Source organism: Bos indicus, chromosome 28 (assembly GCF_029378745.1).
Source record: "Bos indicus isolate NIAB-ARS_2022 breed Sahiwal x Tharparkar chromosome 28, NIAB-ARS_B.indTharparkar_mat_pri_1.0, whole genome shotgun sequence".
Classification (NCBI taxonomy): domain Eukaryota; kingdom Metazoa; phylum Chordata; class Mammalia; order Artiodactyla; family Bovidae; genus Bos; species Bos indicus.
In genome coordinates, this window is record NC_091787.1 from 24,089,332 (window position 1) to 24,108,200 (window position 18,869).

The window sequence follows — 18,869 nt, forward strand, 5'->3', positions numbered from 1 at the left end:
GGCCACTTAAGAAACCATTGTGACAGCAAAGGAATTCTTTGATACTGTTCAATAAAGATTAAATACCAAAAAATTGTAGCAGGGATTTTTGTGGGCGTTATGGGGTGCGGAGCCAAAATGACCAGAAACTCACATAAAATAGCAAGATAAGACTGGAGGAAAAGCAGGTATTTGTCCATCATATCCAAAACTAGGAAAAGAAATAAAAAGGTAGTCCACTGCATTTGAAAGAAGAATATGTGCCCAGAAGAAGAACTCTATATTTTCATAGCTGATGCCCTCCCCAGAAAGAGTATTTATAATATATTATTTTATAATAGGATGTTGAGTGTGTGTGAAAGAAAAAGGGGTGGAGGGAGGAAGAGAGAGAGAAAGAGCTGACTACAGAATTCCTGGGAAAGGAACTATTTATACTGAGGAAAATACCTTCAGGTGTAATTTAAGATGGGGATAGTGATATATGAGGAAACAAATTAGCAGAGGTCAAGTCAATAGTGGCTTGATAGAATATCTTACTGCTTAGGAATATGAGAGAAAACAAAGAGCAGGTAGTGAGAAGAGGTGGAAGGACAATGAGATGAAGTTGCTAAAGGATTCTAAGTGGTAAGAGTATACCACTTAGAATATACTGTTATACTACAGAATCCCCTCCTTTTCGTCTTCCCAAGTTTCTAATAGGTTTGCAATACATACATAAAAATGCATTGTAAGGGAGTATTTGTGTGTGTGTGTGTGTGTGTGTGTGTGTGTGTGTTGTGTGTGTGTGTGTGTGTTAAAGAGGGAAAGGGTCTACTTCCAAGTATGAATTAACATACCGTAGAATACAAGTAGAAAGATCATCCATAAGCTAAAGTAATTCTGTGGGAGCAAAAACTTGGAGTCAGAGGTGACCCTGAGAATATGAGCCTAACAGAATTTGCAGAAATCTTGGGGATAACATTATACTAACAGAATGAGGGTTCAAGCCAATTATATCTAGATCTTGAAAGTGAAAGTCGTTCAGTCGTGTCCGACTCTTTGCGACCCCATGGACTACAGTCCATGGAATTCTCCAGGCCAGAATACTGGAATGGGTACCTTTCCCTTCTCCAGGGGATCTTCCCAGCCCAGAGATTGAACCCAGGTCTCTCACATTGCAGGCGGATCCTTTACCAGCTGAGCTACAAGGGAAGCCCAGAAGGAAGCAGAGAAGTGGTTTGCAATAAGTAAGTAGAATGCGAGTAATTGAAAACTGAAGGTCAAAAAAATAGAAAAGAAATAAAAGCAAGCAAGCAATGATCACTTAGAGCTCTCATGGGGTTACTAAAAGTAAGTCAATCTATGTCTTCTATGCCAAACTAACCTCATTTCTATATAACTGGGGTTGCTGCTGCTGCTGCTAAGTCGCTTCAGTCGTGTCTGACTCTGTGCGACCCCATAGACGGCGACCCACCAGACTCCCCCATCCCTGGGATTCTCCAGGTAAGAACACTGGAGTGGGTTGCCATTTCCCTCTCCAATGCATGAAAGTGGAAAGTGAAAGTGAAGTTGCTCAGTCGTGTCCGACTCTAGCGACCCCATGGACTGCAGCCCACCAGGCTCCTCCGTCCATGGGATTTTCCAGGCAAAAGTACTGGAGTCGGGTGCCATTGCCTTCTCCGATAACTGGGGTTTCTAGACTGATAAATCCATGATGCCACAGAGAATACATCTTAATTTCAGAAAGGTCTTGAGAAAGTGCTTGAGGATAAAATAAAGAAACATAAACATAGTTTACACAGCAACCCAATCAAGTGAGTTTGAAGCTCATTTCAACAGCTTTATTCGAAATGTGTGAATATTTGACCTTATCTAAAACAAAGCTCTATTAATATTTTCCATTTCATTAGACATTTTTTCAGGAATAACTAGCTGAAGAAATCTGAAAATGACACCCAGGTTAGGAGGGGAAGATAAATCAAAAGTCAACAAAGTCTGGATGGATATTAGAAAAGACATAATTAACAAGACAAAATTCAATGAATGTAAAGATAACATCAATCTTTACATATAATAATAAAAAGATAAACTGTATCAGAAGAAGAGGGCTTCCCAGGTGGCACTAGTGATAAAGAGCCTGACTGCCTATGCAGGAGGTATAATAGACACAGGTTCAATCCCTGGGTTGGAAAGATTCCCCGGAAGAGGGCACAGCAACCCACTCCAGTATTCTTATCTGGAGAATCCCATGGACAGAGGACCCTGGTGGGCTACAGTCCATGAGGTTGCAAAGAGTTGGACATAACCGAAGTGACTTAGATACATCAAAGAAGGAAGACCTAGATTAAGAGTAGTCCAAGTTCACAGACTCTTCACAAAAACAGTGTGAACCAACATGACAAGGGTATCATAATAGGTAAGATAATAATAGACATTAAATCAGAGAGGTAATTATCTGAATAAATTATGGAGTATTCTTATCAGAACATTTGTTTTATTTCAAGACGATTTGACTTCAACATTTTATGGCTGTTACCTATAATCTAAAATATGCATAGAAAAAGATTTATAGAGATGATTCTTGGGTTTTCCGTTTCTTATATTGGCAGATTAGTAACTCAATCCAGCCCTTCAGCTGAAGAAAACTAACAAGATTTGATGAAATATAAAATACTTCATGTTAAAAACATTAAAGATCTAACAAAAGAGTGAGGAAATTCCTGAGATAAATTCCAGAGGAGGTAATGTTTCATATTCAAAGATATCCATTTACATGGGAAGACAAGACACCATCAGCATAATAAAAACTGACATAACGTCAGTAGCAAAAGCAAACACCCAGGGAGTCCAGGCCCTGAAGTTTTCAAACTTTAACCATAAAACAAATCTGCTTATAATGTTCAAGTACATCAAAATCAAGACTTAAACAAAATCATACAAGATATGGAAATTCCAGAGTATCCAGAGTTATCTGAAACTGGTCAAAAGTCAAGAATTTTTAGCTTAAATAAGAAAAGACATATGTAAGTCCTAAGAGTAATCATCAGTTATTTGAAAATGCACTTTCTATTGCCTTGATTCTGTGTTGCTCCAGAAGATAAACTAGAAGCAGTGAAAGAAAATAGCAGGGATGCAGCTTTAAACTCAGCTTGAGAAAAATGTCTTCAATGACTGGATTGCAGCCTAGTCCATGGGATTTTCCAGGCAAGAATACTGGAGTGGGTTGCCATTTCCTTCTCCACTTCAATGACTAGAATTATCCAAAATACACTTTACTGTCTAACAGAATTGAGATTGCTATCACTGTACATGATCATCTATATTGTTAGACAGATGTGTCTATTTCATACTGAAGGACAGTCTATCTACTTCAGCAAGATACTACATTAGAAGGGCACTGAAGTTTCTCCACTATGATTTTTTCATTCTAAGTACAAATTTAATAGAATCATAAACTAAAAATATTCTAAACCACTATATCCCAACATACAGTCTGAGAAAACACCAAGATTAGTATATTATAGAAGAGTTCTAGAATCACGAAATTTGGGAAACTCTGGGTTAAGCAAAGTTAAACAAGTTTCTTTGCTTTGACATTTCTCACCAACTTTAATGTGCTAATGTGCATCAAACATTGAGAGAAGAACTTCCCTCGCAGTCCAGTGGTTAAGACTCCACATTTCTAATTCAGAGGACATGGGTTCCATCCCTGGCTAGTGAATTAAGATCCTACATGCTGTGCAGCCAATAAATAAATAAATAAAGCATTCAAAGGGAATTTCTGTGTGTGCAGCACAGACCGTTAAAAAGCTTTTTTTCATGCTGCATATTTAGAAGACAGGCTCTGCAGAATACTTCTAAGGGAATGTTGGGCTATATAATTCTAATTTTAATATCCAAAAGATTTTTTTCAACTAGCCTTCATTCTGTGTGAAACATTAAAAGAATTGAGTTGAATAATACAACTCAAATTATACAGATAATTCATATAATATATATTACATAATGTTAATAATACAAATACAACTTATAAATTTTATTAAGATGTAACAATAAAAAAAACCTGTCACAATAAGGTCTTCCCTTTTTCATAGATAAAGTATCATTGTTTGATTAGACATGCTTACAAGTGATTTAAATGATCTAGCCAAAGTTCAGGCTCTAATGAGGAATCAGTAAATGTGGGAAAGAGTGGCTAGAGTTAAGAATGCCTCCTCCTACTGACTTACCTAAATTCCCTTAACAATTTGCTATAGGCCCATGAATTTGTCTAAACATTTCTGAAAGCTATTTACAGTGAAAGCTGTTCTAACACTTGGAGAACTAAGTTCCCAAAGTTGCTTTTTATCTATTGCCTTGAGCAAGCTTCTTAAATTCAATATGCCTGAGGTATTTTTTCATGAATAAAATAGGAATCATAATCACTGAGCTGCTGTGAGGTAGAATTAAAGGAGATAATCCCCCACATTTCTTGACCCATTATAAAAACTCAATAACTATTAAGTATAATTTTATTACAAAAATAGCACTTTGTTTTTCTTTGATCTACAATTACCTCCTGCTTCATTTGAATGATACAATATGTGTGAATTACCTAGCACAGTGCCTAGTACCTAGTAGCAATCAATTAAAATGTTAGTGAAGGGACTCATGGTCTTATATATATAGTTACTGCCTAATTGATTATAAGGGAAGTAATTTTCACCTTACAAAAGCCTTTCATTCTACCCTATCCCAACAAATCCAGAGTTAAAACATAGGAAATATTGGATCATGGGACTAGGAATTATCTGGCATTTATTCTTTCATAACCACTTATGGCTATAATATTTATTAGCATCTGTTTTCACATATGGCTGTTGTTGTTGCTCAGTTGCTAAGTCCTGTCCAACTCTTCTGCAACACCATAGACTGTAGTCCACCAGATTCCTCTGTCCGTGGGATTTCCCAGGCAGGAATACTGGAGTGACTTTGCCATTTCCTTCTCCGGGTGATCTTCCCGACTCAGGGACTGAACACATATTGCTTGCACTGGCAGGTGGATTCTTTACCACTGGGCCATCAGGAAAGCCCTCCTTCATGGATCACAGCATTGTCATAGCGAGGGGGCTTGCATAACTCAGTGAATCTATGAACCAAGCAATGCAAGGCCACCAAGATGAGCGGGTCATAGTGAAGAACTCTGACAAAATGTGGTCCACTGGAGAAGGAAATGGCAACCCACTCTTGTATTCTTGCCTGGAGAACCACATGGACAGCATGAAAAGTCAAAAAGATACGATGCGGGAAGAAGTGACCCCCAGGTCCAAAGGTGATTAATATGCTACTGGGGAAGAGCAGAGGGCAATTACTAATGGCTCCAGTAAGAATGAAGAAGCTAGGCCAAAGTGGGAACAACACTCAGCTGTGGATGTGTTTGGTAGTGAAAGTAAAATTTGAGGCTCTAAAGAACAATATTGCATAGGAATCTGGAATGTTAGGTCCATGGATCAAGATAATTTGGATATAGTTAAGCAGGAGATGGCAAGATTGAACACTGACACCTTAAGAATCAGGTAACTAAAATGGACAAAAATGGGAGAATTTAATTCACATGACCATTTTATCTACTACTGTGGGCGAGAATCCCTTAGAAGAAATGAAGTAGCCCTCACAGTCAACAAAAGAGTCCAAAATACAGTACTTGACTGCAATCTGAAAAACAACAGAATAATGTCAGTTTGTTTTCAAGGCAAACAATTCAGCAACACAGTAATCCAAGTCTATACTCCAATCACTGATGGCAAAGAAGCTAAAGTTGACCTGTTCTCAGAAGACCTTTAGCACCTTCTATAACTAAAACCAAAAAAAAAGATGTCCTTTTCATATATAGGGGATTGGAATGCAAAAGTAGGAAGTCAAGAGATAACCAAAAAAAAACAGGCAAGTTTGGCCTTGGAGTACAAAATGAGGCAGGGCAAAGAGTTTAGTCAAGAGAACACACTGGTGACAGCAATCACACTCTTCCAGAAACACAGCAATGACTATACACATGGACATCAACAAATGGTTAATACCAAAATAACATTAATTGTGTTTTTTTGTAGCCAAAGATGGAGAAGCTCTATACAGCCAGTAAAAACAAGAACTGGAGCTGACTGTGGCTCTGATCACAGCTCCTTATTGCAAATTTCAGGCTTAAATTGAAGAAAGTAGGGAAAACCATTAGGCCATCCAGATATGACCAAAATAAAATTCTTTATGATTATATTAATATAGTGGAGGTGATGAATAGACTCAAGGCATTAGATCTGATAGGCAGAGTGCCTGAAGAACTATGGACTGAGATATATAACATAATACAGGAGGCAGTGACTGAAACCATCTCCAAAAAAAGAAATGCAAGAATAAGAGAAAGTGGTTGTCTTAGGAGGCTTTACAAATAGCTGGGGAAAGAAGAGAAGTGAAAGGCGGGGAGAATAGGAAAGATATACCAAGCTGAATGCAGAGTTACAGAGAGTAGCAAAGAGAGATAAGAAGGCCTTCCTAAATGAACAGTGCAAAGAGGTAGAGGAAAACAATAAAATGGGAAAGACTAGAGATCTCTTCAAGAAAATTGGAGATATCAAAGGAACATTTCATGCAAGGATGGGCCCAATAAAGGACAGAAATGGTATGGACCTAACAGAAGCAAAAGATATTAAGAAGAGGTGGCAAGAATACACAGAAGAACCATACAGAAAAGTTCTTAATAACCACAATGGTGTGGTCACTCACCTAGAGTCATGCATCCTAGAATGTGAAGTTAGGTGGGCCTTAGGAAGCATTAGTATGAACAAAGCTCATGGAGGTGATGGAATTCCAGCTGAGCTATTTCAAATCCTAAGAGATGATGCTGTGAAAGTGCTGCACTCAATATGTCAGCAAATTTGGAAAACTCAGCAGTGGCCACAGGACTGGAAAAGGTCAGTTTTCATTTCAATCCCAAAGAAGGGCAATGCCAAAGAACATTCACACTACTGTACAATTGTGGTCATTTCATATACTATCAAAGTTATACTCAAAATCTTTCAAGTTAGGCTTCAACAGTATGTGAAGCAAGAACTTCCAGATGTATTAGAGTTTAGAAGAGGCAGAGGAACCAGAGATCAAATGGCAAACATCTGTTGGATCATGGAGAAAGCAAGACACTTCCAGAAAAACATCAGCTTCTGCTTCATTGGCCATGCTAAAGCCTTTGACTGTGTGGATCACAAAAAGCTGTGGAAAATTCTCAAAGACATAGAAGTACCAGACTACCTTACCTGCCTCCTTTATGCAGGTCAAGAAGTAACAATTAGAACCAAACATGGAACAATGGACTGATTTAAAATTGGGAAAGGAGTAGTCAAGGCTATATATGGTCACTTTGCTTGTTTAAATTACATGCAGAGTACATCATGGAAAATGCCAGGCTCAATGAATCACAATATGGAATCAAGATTGCTGGGAGAAATATCAACAACCTCAGATATTCAGATGATACCAACTCTAATGGCAGAAAGTGAAGAGGAACTAAAGAGCCTCTTGATGAGGGTGAAAAAGAAGAGTGGAAAAAGTTGACTTGAAACTCACCATTCAAAAAACTAAGATCATGGCATCTGGTCCCATCACTTCATGGCAAATAGAAGAGGGAAAAGTGGAAGCAGTGACATATTTTACCTTCTTGGGCTCCAAAATCACTGCAGACAGTGACTGCCGCCATGAAATTAAAAGACACTTGCTCCTTGGAAAAAAAGCAATGACAAACCTAGACAGCATATTAAAAAGCAGAGACATCACTTTGCTGACAAATGTCCATATAGTCCGACCTATGGTTTTTCCAGTAGCCTTGTATGGATGTGAAAGTTGGACAATTAAGAAAGCTATCACCAAAGAACTGATGCTTTCAAATTATGGTCCTGGAGAAGACTCTTGAGAGTCCCTTGGACTGCAAAGAGATCAAACCAGTCAATCCTAAAGGACATCAATCCTGAATATTCATTGGAAGGACTGATGCTGAAGCTGAAACTCCAAAACTTTGACCACCTGATGCGAAGAATTGACTCTCTGGGAAAGACTGTGATGCTGGGGAAGACTGAAGGCAAAAGAAGTGGTCAGCAGAGGATGATATGGTTAGATAGTATCACAGATTCAACGAACATGAATTTGAGCAAGCTCCAGGAAACACCAGAAGACAGAGGAGCCTCACGTCATGCAGTCCATGGGGTCACAAAGCGTTAGACCCGACTTAGCTGAAGTGAACAACAACAAATATTCACATATTAAAATATGAATCTCAAAAATATCAGAGATTTGTTTAAGGTGTCCAGGAAACCATCAGTCAAGTAACAAAAAATATTGTTCAAATATCTCACCTATAAATCTGGTAGACAGTGGCTGGGGATGAGAACTAATCCCTTTCCTGAAAAGCTACTTAATAACAAAAAAGGTGCCAAATTGACTTTTTGTACTAATAAACTATCAAAAGAAAAGGAATATGAAAGTATAAATGAAAGGGTTAAGACAAACTCTTCCCTTTTAACCCTACTTTAGGGTTAAAATAAACATTAGTAAGTATAATAGTCGCTCAGTCATGTCCGATTCTTTGCTACCCTATGGACTGTAGCCTTCCAGGCTCCTCTGTTCATGGGATTCTCCAGGCAAGAATACTGGAGTGGGTTGCCATTCCCTTCTCCAGAGAGTAAGTAAGAGAATAATGCAAAAAAAAAAAAAAAAAAAGATTTAGCTTAGCAATTAGAGAAAATTATTTTGATACGAAGGTCAATCAGCAAGGCATTTGCTTAACAAAGTTACAGTAGTCACCAAGCACCTTTATGAACATGCATATATATTTATGAACAGAAGAGCCAGGGTCCTATTTAAAGTGAGAGGAAAAGAAGAGACTCCAAAGTGTTCTTTGCAACCTTTTCATCTCGACACTATTAAGGACGGTCAAACTAAATAAATTAAGAAAGTGATAAAGGCTAAAAAAAATTGTCCTTCTACTAACTCATGGCTAAATGGTTTTGTCTAGCAAAATAAAGCAAATGAGATATCTTTCTGCCTTTTTATCTACTAGTTTAAATATATTCTTTACTCTTATTAAATAAATACATTTATACATTTTCATAATGCATTGCTACAGACAACACAGACTACCTGGAAACATGTACTGTTTACCTTGGATCAAGAGGAGCTGGCAAAAGGAGTTTTCATTCATAATTAGGACAAATTTCCACATGCCTTAAGCTTCAAGGTTTTTCTCTCTCAAATAATTTATATTCACAGATTTATTTTCTGTATTATCTTTATAATTATGTTATTATGTATTTATTTACATACGTATATAGGGCATAATAACTTAAATGGTCAAAAGCCTAGAAATTTTCTAGCCATTTCCTTATCAATAAGCCTTCTTCTGTTTTTCAGTCTCCCACTGGCTTTAAAACTAACTTCTGGCTTCATTCTTGTGAAGTATGTATTAGTTTTACAACCTAATCAAGTCAACTTCTGAATGGTGACATTAAGAAATGAGAGGACAGATGTGCTCAGATTGATGCTGGGTTCAGAAAATGGAATTATAAGTGAGAACAATGCCAAGGTAAACTAAGTCATCTTTTACTTACAGCTGACACGTGCTGCAAGAGACACATGACATCAATCATATCTGCGAGGACAAGGAGTCTGGTAACTGCAGCCAACAAGGCACGGGCAGCCTGAACCACAGCTTCCCTTTTCGGGAGATAGCAGGGGTCATCTGCAAATCTCTCAGCTGATACTTTCAGAGCTTCACCTGAAACACACAACCCCAGATATATTATATTTTAAGCTTCACTTATGCCCGTTGCAACATTTATCATCCAACCTAATTCCAAGTACATTCCATGACTAAGCATAATATTAAAATACTGTCACTTGGCACTAGAACATTGTCTCTTAAGAAAGAATGCACTTTCAAATTGATATTTGTTTTTGATACATGTTCTGGAGTTTAAGAATCATGGTACCATTTTTCTGCATGAAAATTGTGTTCAATTGACTAGCAACATCTAATAAAATTGCTGTCAACTTCTGCATTTGCTGAATCTCATTTTCTGTGAAAGGTTTCATTACTAAGACTTCAATCGGAAACAATTTTGTTTATAAAAATAAGATAAATCTTCACTGAGTTACTTTCCAACTCAATGGATGTTAGAAAAGAACTAGCCTTTAAGATAGTAAGACAGCAGTTCTCTGATAAAAGTTTAACATAGGTAGATTTATTCTAAATTGTCAACATACTAAATAAACTACATCCTAAACTTAGTCACGGAAATAATATTTCACAGTACTTGTTAGAGAAATATACTCACTATTTTTAAGGTTTCTTCATTTAAAATATGTTCTTTATAAAAGTAACATGTATCCATTTATTTTAAGAAGTTCACAGTTCAGAAAGGTACAAAATGAAAAGTTCCTCTTTACTCCACTCCATTAACATAATTGCTAAAGACAGCACATCAACTATTTTTTTAATTTTTTAAATTTAAACATTTTTATTATGAAAACGATATGACTTGCTACTTTTAAATAATTCACCATACTAAAGAATATAGAGTGAATTTTTTGTTTGTTTCCATAAAAATCCTCAAAATAACCATTAAGTTCTTATATCTATCCAGAAATTTTTCTATGAATGTATGTTTTATGTGTGGGCATATATATACATATATACACAATATATTTTATTAGTATATTCAGTCATATATATTCATATTATTTAAAAGATTTATATCATAGGAAAACATAGATATTATATGTTATAAAGGAAACATATAGAAGATATAGATTCAGATTCTTTTCATAAATAGTATTATACTATAGACTTCCCTGTAGCTCAGTCAGTAGAAAACCTGCCTGCAATGCAGGAGACCCAGATTCAGTCCCTGGGTCAGGAAGGTCCCCTAGAGAAGGAAATAGCAACTCGCTCCAGTATTCTTGCCTGGGGAATTCCCATGGACAGAGGAGCCTGGCAGGCTACCATGGCGTTGTGAGTTGGACACAACTTAGTGACTAAACCACCACCACCATTATGCTATAAAAACTTTCTACATTCTTTTCACTTATCAATTTATTTTCTTTACATATTGGGATACAGATGATCAAGAGGCAACAGAGCACAAAACTTAACAATGTGGGCACGAGTCACTTAGCTCATTTTTTTCCACTATAAGTGGTTTTTGTTCAGTCACTCAGACACGTCCAACTCTTTGCAACCCCATGGACAGTAGCAAGTCAGGCTTCCCTGTCCTTCACTACTTCCCAGAGTTTGCTCAAACTCACATCCATTGAATCAGTGATGCCATCCAACAATCTCATCCTCTGTCACCCCCTTCTCCTGCCCTCAATTTTCCCAGCTTCAGGGTCATTTTCCAATGAGTCAGCTCTTCATATCAGGTGGCCAAAGTATTGGAGTTTCAGCTTCAGCATCAGTCCATCCAGTGAATATTCAGGACTGATTTCCTTTAGGATTGACTGGTTTGATCTCCAGGGACTCTCAGGAATCTTCCCCAGCAACACACTTCAAAAACCTCAATTCTTAGGCACTCAGCCTCCTTAATGGTCCAACTCTCACATCCATACATGACCCCTGGAAAACCAGAGCTTTGACTAGACGGACTTCTGTCAGCAGAGTGATGTCTCTGCTTTTTAATACACTGTCTAGGTTTGTCATAGCTTTCCTTCCAGGGAGCAAGCATATTTTATTTTCATGGCTGCAGTCACTGTCCACACTGATTTTGGAGCCCAAAAAAACAGAATCTATCACTGTTTCCATTTTTCCCCATCTATTTGCCATGAAGTGATGGGACTGCATGCCATGATCTTAGCTTTTTAATGTTGAGTTTTAAGCCAGGTTTTTCACCCTCCTCTTTAACCTTCATCAAGAGGCTCTTTAGTTCCTCTTCCCTTTTGGACATTAGGGTGCTGTCATCTGAATATCTGAAGTTATTGATATGTCTCCCAGTGATCTTGATTCCAGCTTGTGCTTCATCCAGTCTGGCATTTCCCTGCATATAAGTTAAATAAGCAAGGTGACAATATACAGTCTTTACATACTCCTTTCCCAACTTTGAACCAGTCCGCTGTTCCATGGCCAGTTCTAACTGTTGCTTCTTAACCTGCATACAGGTTTCTTAGAAGGCAGGTACGGTGATCTGGTATTCTCATCTCTTGGAAAACTTTTCACAGTTTGCTGTGATCCACATAGTCAAAGACTTTAGCAGAATCAATGAAGAAGTAGATGTTTTTCTGGAATTCTGTTGTTTTTTCCTATGATCCAACAGATTTTGGCAATTAGATCTCTGGTTTCTCTGCCTTTTCTCAATCCAGCTGGTACATCTGGTTCACATACTATTGAAGCCTGGCTTGAAGGATTTTGACCATAACCTTAATAGCATGTGAAATGAGCACAATTATGAGGTTGTTTGAACATTGTTTGGCTTACCTTTCTTTGGGATTATAATGAAAACTGACCTTTTCCAGTTCTATGGCTACTGCTGAGTTTACCAAATTTGGTGGCAGAAAATCAGAGGTACCACGAGAACATTTCATGCAAAGATGGGCACAATGAAGGGCAGAAATGATAAGGACTTAACAGAAGCAGAAGAGATTAAGAAGAGGTGGCAAGAATACACAGAAGAATTGTATAAAAAAGGTCTTATGACCTGGATAACCATGGTGGTCTGGTCACTCACTGTAAACGTAGCTGATAATAGTAAGTACAATTTTTATGAAGATTAAATAAGAGCAGTGTTTGGAACTTACTAAGACTTGATTAGCTGTTTTGTCATTCTTTTTAATGCTTGAATAAAATTACATTTAATTGATATAACTTCTTTTCCAGGTCTTCCATTTTGTTAGTAAGGCTCTTTCCAGTTTTGTTGAGAAATAATTGGCATGTATCACTGTATAAGTTTAAGACATAGAATATGATGGTTTGATTTACATATATCATAAAAAATACTATCAGATTAAGTTCATCTGATAGTAACATTCATCATCTCATATAAATAAAGGAAAAGAAGGAAGAAAAGGGGAAAAATGTTCTTTGTGATGAGAATTCAGGATTTACTCTCTTATCAGTTCTCCTTTATATAATACAGCAGTATTAACAATGTCATAATGTTGTACATTACATCCCTCGTACTCATTTATAATGGTTAATGTGTACCTTTTAACCGTATTTATCTAACTCCCCCTCCCACCACACTCAACCTCTGATAACTGCAAGTCTGATCTCTTTTGTTATGAGTTTGGTCTTATTTTTGCCTTTTAGATTTCACAAGTAAGTGAAATCATAAAGTATTTGTCTGCCTTTGTCTGACTTATTTCACTTAGAATAATGCCTTCAGGGTCTACCAATATTGTTTCATATGGTAGGATTTCCTCATTTTTTTGTGGATGAATAATAGTGCATTGTGTATATGCCACATCTTCTTTATCCATTCATTCATCAGTGGACATTTAGGCTGTTTCCATGCCTTGACTATTGTAAATAATGCCTCTAAGAATGTGGGGATACAGATAACTTTTTGATTTCATGTTTTTGTTTGCTTTACATATATTAACAGAAGTGGAATTGCTGAATCACACCATAGTTCTATTTTTAAATTTTTGAGAGTCCTTCATACTGTTTTCCATAGTGGCTGTACCAATTTAAAATCCCACCAATAGTACACAAGGATTCCCTTTTCTCCACACTCACACCATTAAGCTCTTATCAGATGTATGGTTTGCAAATATTTTTCTCCATTCCATAAATTGTCTTTTTACTTTGTTGATGATTTCATTCACTGTAAGAAATTTTTTACTTTGATCTAGTTCCACTTGTTTATTTTTCATTTTGTTTCTTATGCTTCAGGTGTCATATCCAAAAAAATCATTACCAAGGTCCATCACAAGAAGATTTATTCTTATGTTATTTTCCTAGGAATTTAATGGTTTCAGACCTTATTTTAAATATTTAATCCATTTTGAGTTAATTTTTCTGATTGATGTAAGATAGGAGCCCAGTTTCATTCTTTTACATATGAAATTCAATTATCTCAGCACTATCTATTGAAGAGAGACATCACTTTGCTGACAAAGGTCCGTATAGTCAAAGCTATGATTTTTTCAGTAGTTATGTAGAATGTGAGAGTTGGACCATGAAGAAGGCTGAGCATGGAAGAATTGATGCTTTTCAAGTGTGGTGCTGGAGAAGACTCTTGAGAGTCCCTTGGACTGCAAGGAGATCAAACCAGTCAATCCTAAAAGAAGTCAACCCTGAATATTCATTGGAAGGACTGGTGCTCAAGCTGAACCTCCAAACTTTGGCCACCTGATGCAAAGAGCCAACTCACTGGAAAAGATCCTGATCTGGGGAAAGATTGAGAGCAAGAAGAGAAGGGGATGACAGAAGATGAGATGGTTGGATGGAATCACTGATTCAATGGACATGAATTTGGGCAGACTCAGGGAGATAATGAAGGACAGGAAAGCCTGGCATGCTGCAGTTCATGGGGTTGCAAAGAGTTGGACATGACTTAGCAACTGAACAACAACAATAATTTATTGAAGAGACTGTCTTTTCCCCTTTGAGTATTCTCATCTCTCCTCATAAATATTAGTTGACTATAAATGTTTGGGTTATTTCTGGGCTCTTGATTCTCTTCTATGGATCTGTTTGTCTGTCTTTATGTATGAGGCCCCTATTGAACACACAAATTATTTCCAACTTTTTTCTATTCCAAACAATACTACAAAGAATGCCCATAACATGTATCTTTGCATGTATGGACAAATTTAGCTGTAGCATAAATTCTTAAAATTAGAATTGCTGAGTCAAGAGGTAAATGAATTTTAAGTATTGAATACAAAAAATTCTCTAAACACAGCCAATTCACCAACATATGAAAGGGCCTGTCTCATCTACTTTACTTCATGACTCTTTTGTTCCTATTTATTCACAATCTTCAGCATAAAAAAAAATGCAATAAATTATTATTGAAAATAACAAGAATAATATTTCTTAATATGGATAAAACCTGTGAAAGGTCTGAGACTGTCTTAATATGTTAATACATTCCATATGGTTCTCCTTCCTAAGCAATACCATGATAAGTAACAAGATGGCAGAGTATAAGAGTGTGTGCTCATCTTCTCCTGCGAGAACTCCAAAATATGACCATTATATCTACTACTGTGGGCATTATATCTACATTATATCCCTTAGAAGAAATGGAGTAACCAACATAGTCAACAAAAGCGTCCAAAATGCAGTACTTGAATGCAATCTCAAAAACTACAGGATGATCTCTATTCGTTTCCAAGACAAACCACTCAATATCACAGTAATACAATTCTTTTTTTTTAATTTAAATTTATTTATTTTAATTGGAAGCTAGTTACTTTACAATACTGTATTGGTTTTGCCATACATCAACATGAATCCGCCACGGGTATACATGTGTTCCCCATCCTGAACCCCCCTCCCACCTCCCTCCCTGTACCATCCCTCTGGGTCATCCCAGTGCACCAGCCCCAAGCATCCTGTATCCTGCATCGAACCTGGACTGGCAATTCGTTTCTTATATGATATTATACGTGTTTCAATGCCATTCTTCCAAATCATCCCCCCCTCTCCCTCTCCAACAGTAATACAATTCTATGCCCCAAGCAGTAATGCTGAAGAAGCTGAAGCTGAACAGGTCTATGAAGACCTACGAGACTTCTAGCACTAACACCCAAAAAGATGTCCCTTTCCTTATAGGGGACTGGAATGCAAAAATAGGAAGTTAAGAGCTACCTGGAGTAACAGGCAAACTAGGCCTTGGAGTACAAAATGAAGCAGGGCAAAGGCTAACTGAGATTTGCCAAGAGAACACACTGGTCATAGCAAACACCCTCTTCCAAAAACACAAGAGAAGACTCTACACGTGGACATCACTAGATGGTCATACCGAAATCAGATTGATCATATTCTTTGCAGCCAAAGATGGAGAAGCTCTATACAGTAAGCAAAAACAAGACCGGAGCTAACTATGGCTCAGATCATGAACTCCTTATTGCCAAATTCAGACTTAAATTGAAGAAAGTAGGGAAAACCACTAGACCATTCAGGTATGATCTAAATCAAATCCCTTATGATTATATGGTGGAAGTGGCATGTAGATTCAAGGGATGAGATTTGACAGACAGAGTGCCTGAAGAACTATGGATGGAGGTTCATGACATTGTACAGGAGACAGGGAACAAGGCCAGCCCCAAGAAAAAGAAATGCAAAAAGGCAAAATGGTTGTCTGAGGAGGCCTAAGAAATAGCTGAGAAAAGAAGAGAAGCTAAAGGGAAAGGAGAAAAGTAAAGATACAGGCACCTGAATGCAGAGTTCCAAAGAATATCAAGGAGAAATAAGAAAGCCTTCTTCAGTGATCAATGAAAATAAATAGCAGAAAACAATAGAATGGGAAAGACTAGAGATCTCTTCAAGAAAATCAGAGATATCAAGGGAACATTTCATGTAAAGATGGTCTCAATAAAGGACAGAAATGGTATGGACCTAACAGAAGCAGAAGATATTAAAAAGAGGTGGCAAGAATACACAGAAGAACTATATAAAAAAGATCTTCATGACCCAGATAATCAAGATAGTGTGATCACTCACCTAGAGCCAGACATCCTGGAATATAAAGTCAAGTGGGCCTTAGAAAGCATCACTACGAACAAAGCTAGTGGGGGTGATGGAATTCGAGTTGAGCTATTTCAAATTGTAAAAGACGATACTATGAAAGTGCTGCAATCAATACGTCAGCAAATTTGGAAACTCAGCAGTGGCCACAGGACTGGAAAAGGTTAGTTTTCATTCCAATCTCAAAGAAAGGCAATGCCAAAGAACGTTCAAACTACTGCACAATTGCACTCATCTCACACGCTAGCAAACTAATGCTCAAAATTCTTCAAGTCAGGCTTCAACAGTATGTGAACCGTGAACTTCCAGATGTTCAAGCTGGATTTAAAAAAGGCAGAGGAACCAGAGATCAAATTGTCAACATCTGTTGGGTAATTGAAAAAGCAAGAGAGTTCCAGAAAAACATCTACTTCTGCTTTATTGACTATGCCAAAGCCTTTGACTGTGTGGATCACAACAAACTGTGGAAAATTCTTCAAGAGATGGGAATACCAGACCACCTTACCTACCTCCTGAGAAACCTGTATGCAGTTCAATAAGCAACAGTTAGAACTGGGCATGGAACAACAGACTGGTTCCAAATAGGAAAGGAGTACATCAAGGCTGTATATTGTCACCCTGCTAATTTAACTTAAATGCAGTTACATCATGCAAACTGTTGGACTGGATGAAGCACATGCTGGAATCAAGACTGCCCAGAGAAATATCAATAATCTCAGACACGCAGATGACACCACCCTCATGGCAGAAAGCGAAGAAGAAAGAAAGAGCCTCTTGATGAAAGTGAAAGAGGAGAGTGAAAAAGTTGGCCTAAAGCTCAACATTCAGAAAACTAAGATCATGGCATCTGGTCCCATTACTTCATGGCAAATAGACGGGGAAACAATGGAAACAGTGACAGACTTTAATTTGGGGGGCTCCAAAATCATGGCAAATGGTGACTGCAGCCATGAAATCAAAAGATGCTTGTTCTTCAGAAGAACAGTTACGACCAACCTAGACAGCTTATTAAAAAGCAGAGACATTTACTCTGACAACAAAGGTCCATCTAGTCAAAGCTATGGTTTTTCCAGTGGTCATGTATGGATGTGAGAGGTAGACTATAAAGAAAGCTGAGCACCAAAGAATTGATGCTTTTGAACTGTGGTGTTGGAGAAGACTCTTGAGAGTCCCTTGGACTGCAAGGAGGTCAAGCCAGTCCATCCTAAAGGAAATCAGTCCTGAATATTCACTGGAAGGGCTGATGCTGAAGCTGAATCTCCGATACTTTGGCCACTGGTTGCGAAGAAGTGACTCATTGGAAAAGATCCTGATGCTGGGAAAGATTGAAGAAAAGAGAAGGAAATGACAGAGGATGAGATGGTTGGATGGCATCACCAACTTGGTGGACATGAGTTTGAGCAAGCTCCAGGAATTGGTGATGGACAGGGAAGCCTGGTGTGCTTCAGTGCATGGGGTTACAAAGAGTCAGACATGACTGAGTGACTGAACTGAACTGAACTGAAGCAACACCAAGTTAGGAACTCAGGCTGTGAAGTCAGACAATTCTGAGATCAAATTCTTATCTGCCACTTCTAGTTCTGAGACTGTGGACTGTTAAATATTTTCAGTGTCCTTATCAATAGGAACTGGATTAAAATATTAATTGTCTCACAGTGTTTCTAGGATGTTTAAATGAAATATATTTTATAATATACATTTAACACAGTATCTGAACATGAAAAGTGCTCAACAAATGGTAGCTGTTATTTTCTCAGGAAATTTCTAGTAGAGACAGTAAATTTTTAAACCAGTAAATGGTTTTTTTTTATGTGTTTCTCTGCAAGTTAGAATTGCTAGTAGGACTGGAAAATTAAAGTGACCTCTGAAATTAAGAGAGCAAATGAATTCCCACAAAAGAAGATTATCTTTTCTTGTCATGTGTCTGAATTGTAAAGTTATGATAGCCTTTATAGAACATTGTCTTTGACTTCACATACTAAAACTAAATATATATTCAAAAATAATTATATGTTCTTGACTCTAAAGATGTTAAGATGTTGAACAACTGGCTGAAGAGACATACTCAGAAAAAGGTCATTTAAACATTAAACAATTACAGTCTTTGTCTCCGTTAAGGCAATATGAAGACCCAGCCAAGTAGCACTGTTGGGTTATTCCTGGAAAAAAAAAAAAGTTACTCCTGAAATACATTAATAAAGATGTA

The 18,869-nt window shown here is 37.4% G+C and overlaps 1 protein-coding gene across 6 annotated transcripts in view; it reads right to left on the reverse strand.

The window, feature by feature from the left end:
• CTNNA3 (catenin alpha 3) overlaps positions 1 to 18,869 on the reverse strand; it is a 1,976,430-nt gene that overhangs the window by 1,752,874 nt on the left and 204,687 nt on the right. For all 6 annotated transcript variants that reach the window (XM_070781776.1, XM_070781778.1, XM_070781775.1 and 3 more), the window contains one exon: positions 9,585 to 9,751. In XM_070781776.1, the coding sequence (XP_070637877.1) occupies positions 9,585 to 9,751 (167 nt within the window). The remainder of the gene's footprint in view (positions 1 to 9,584; positions 9,752 to 18,869) is intronic.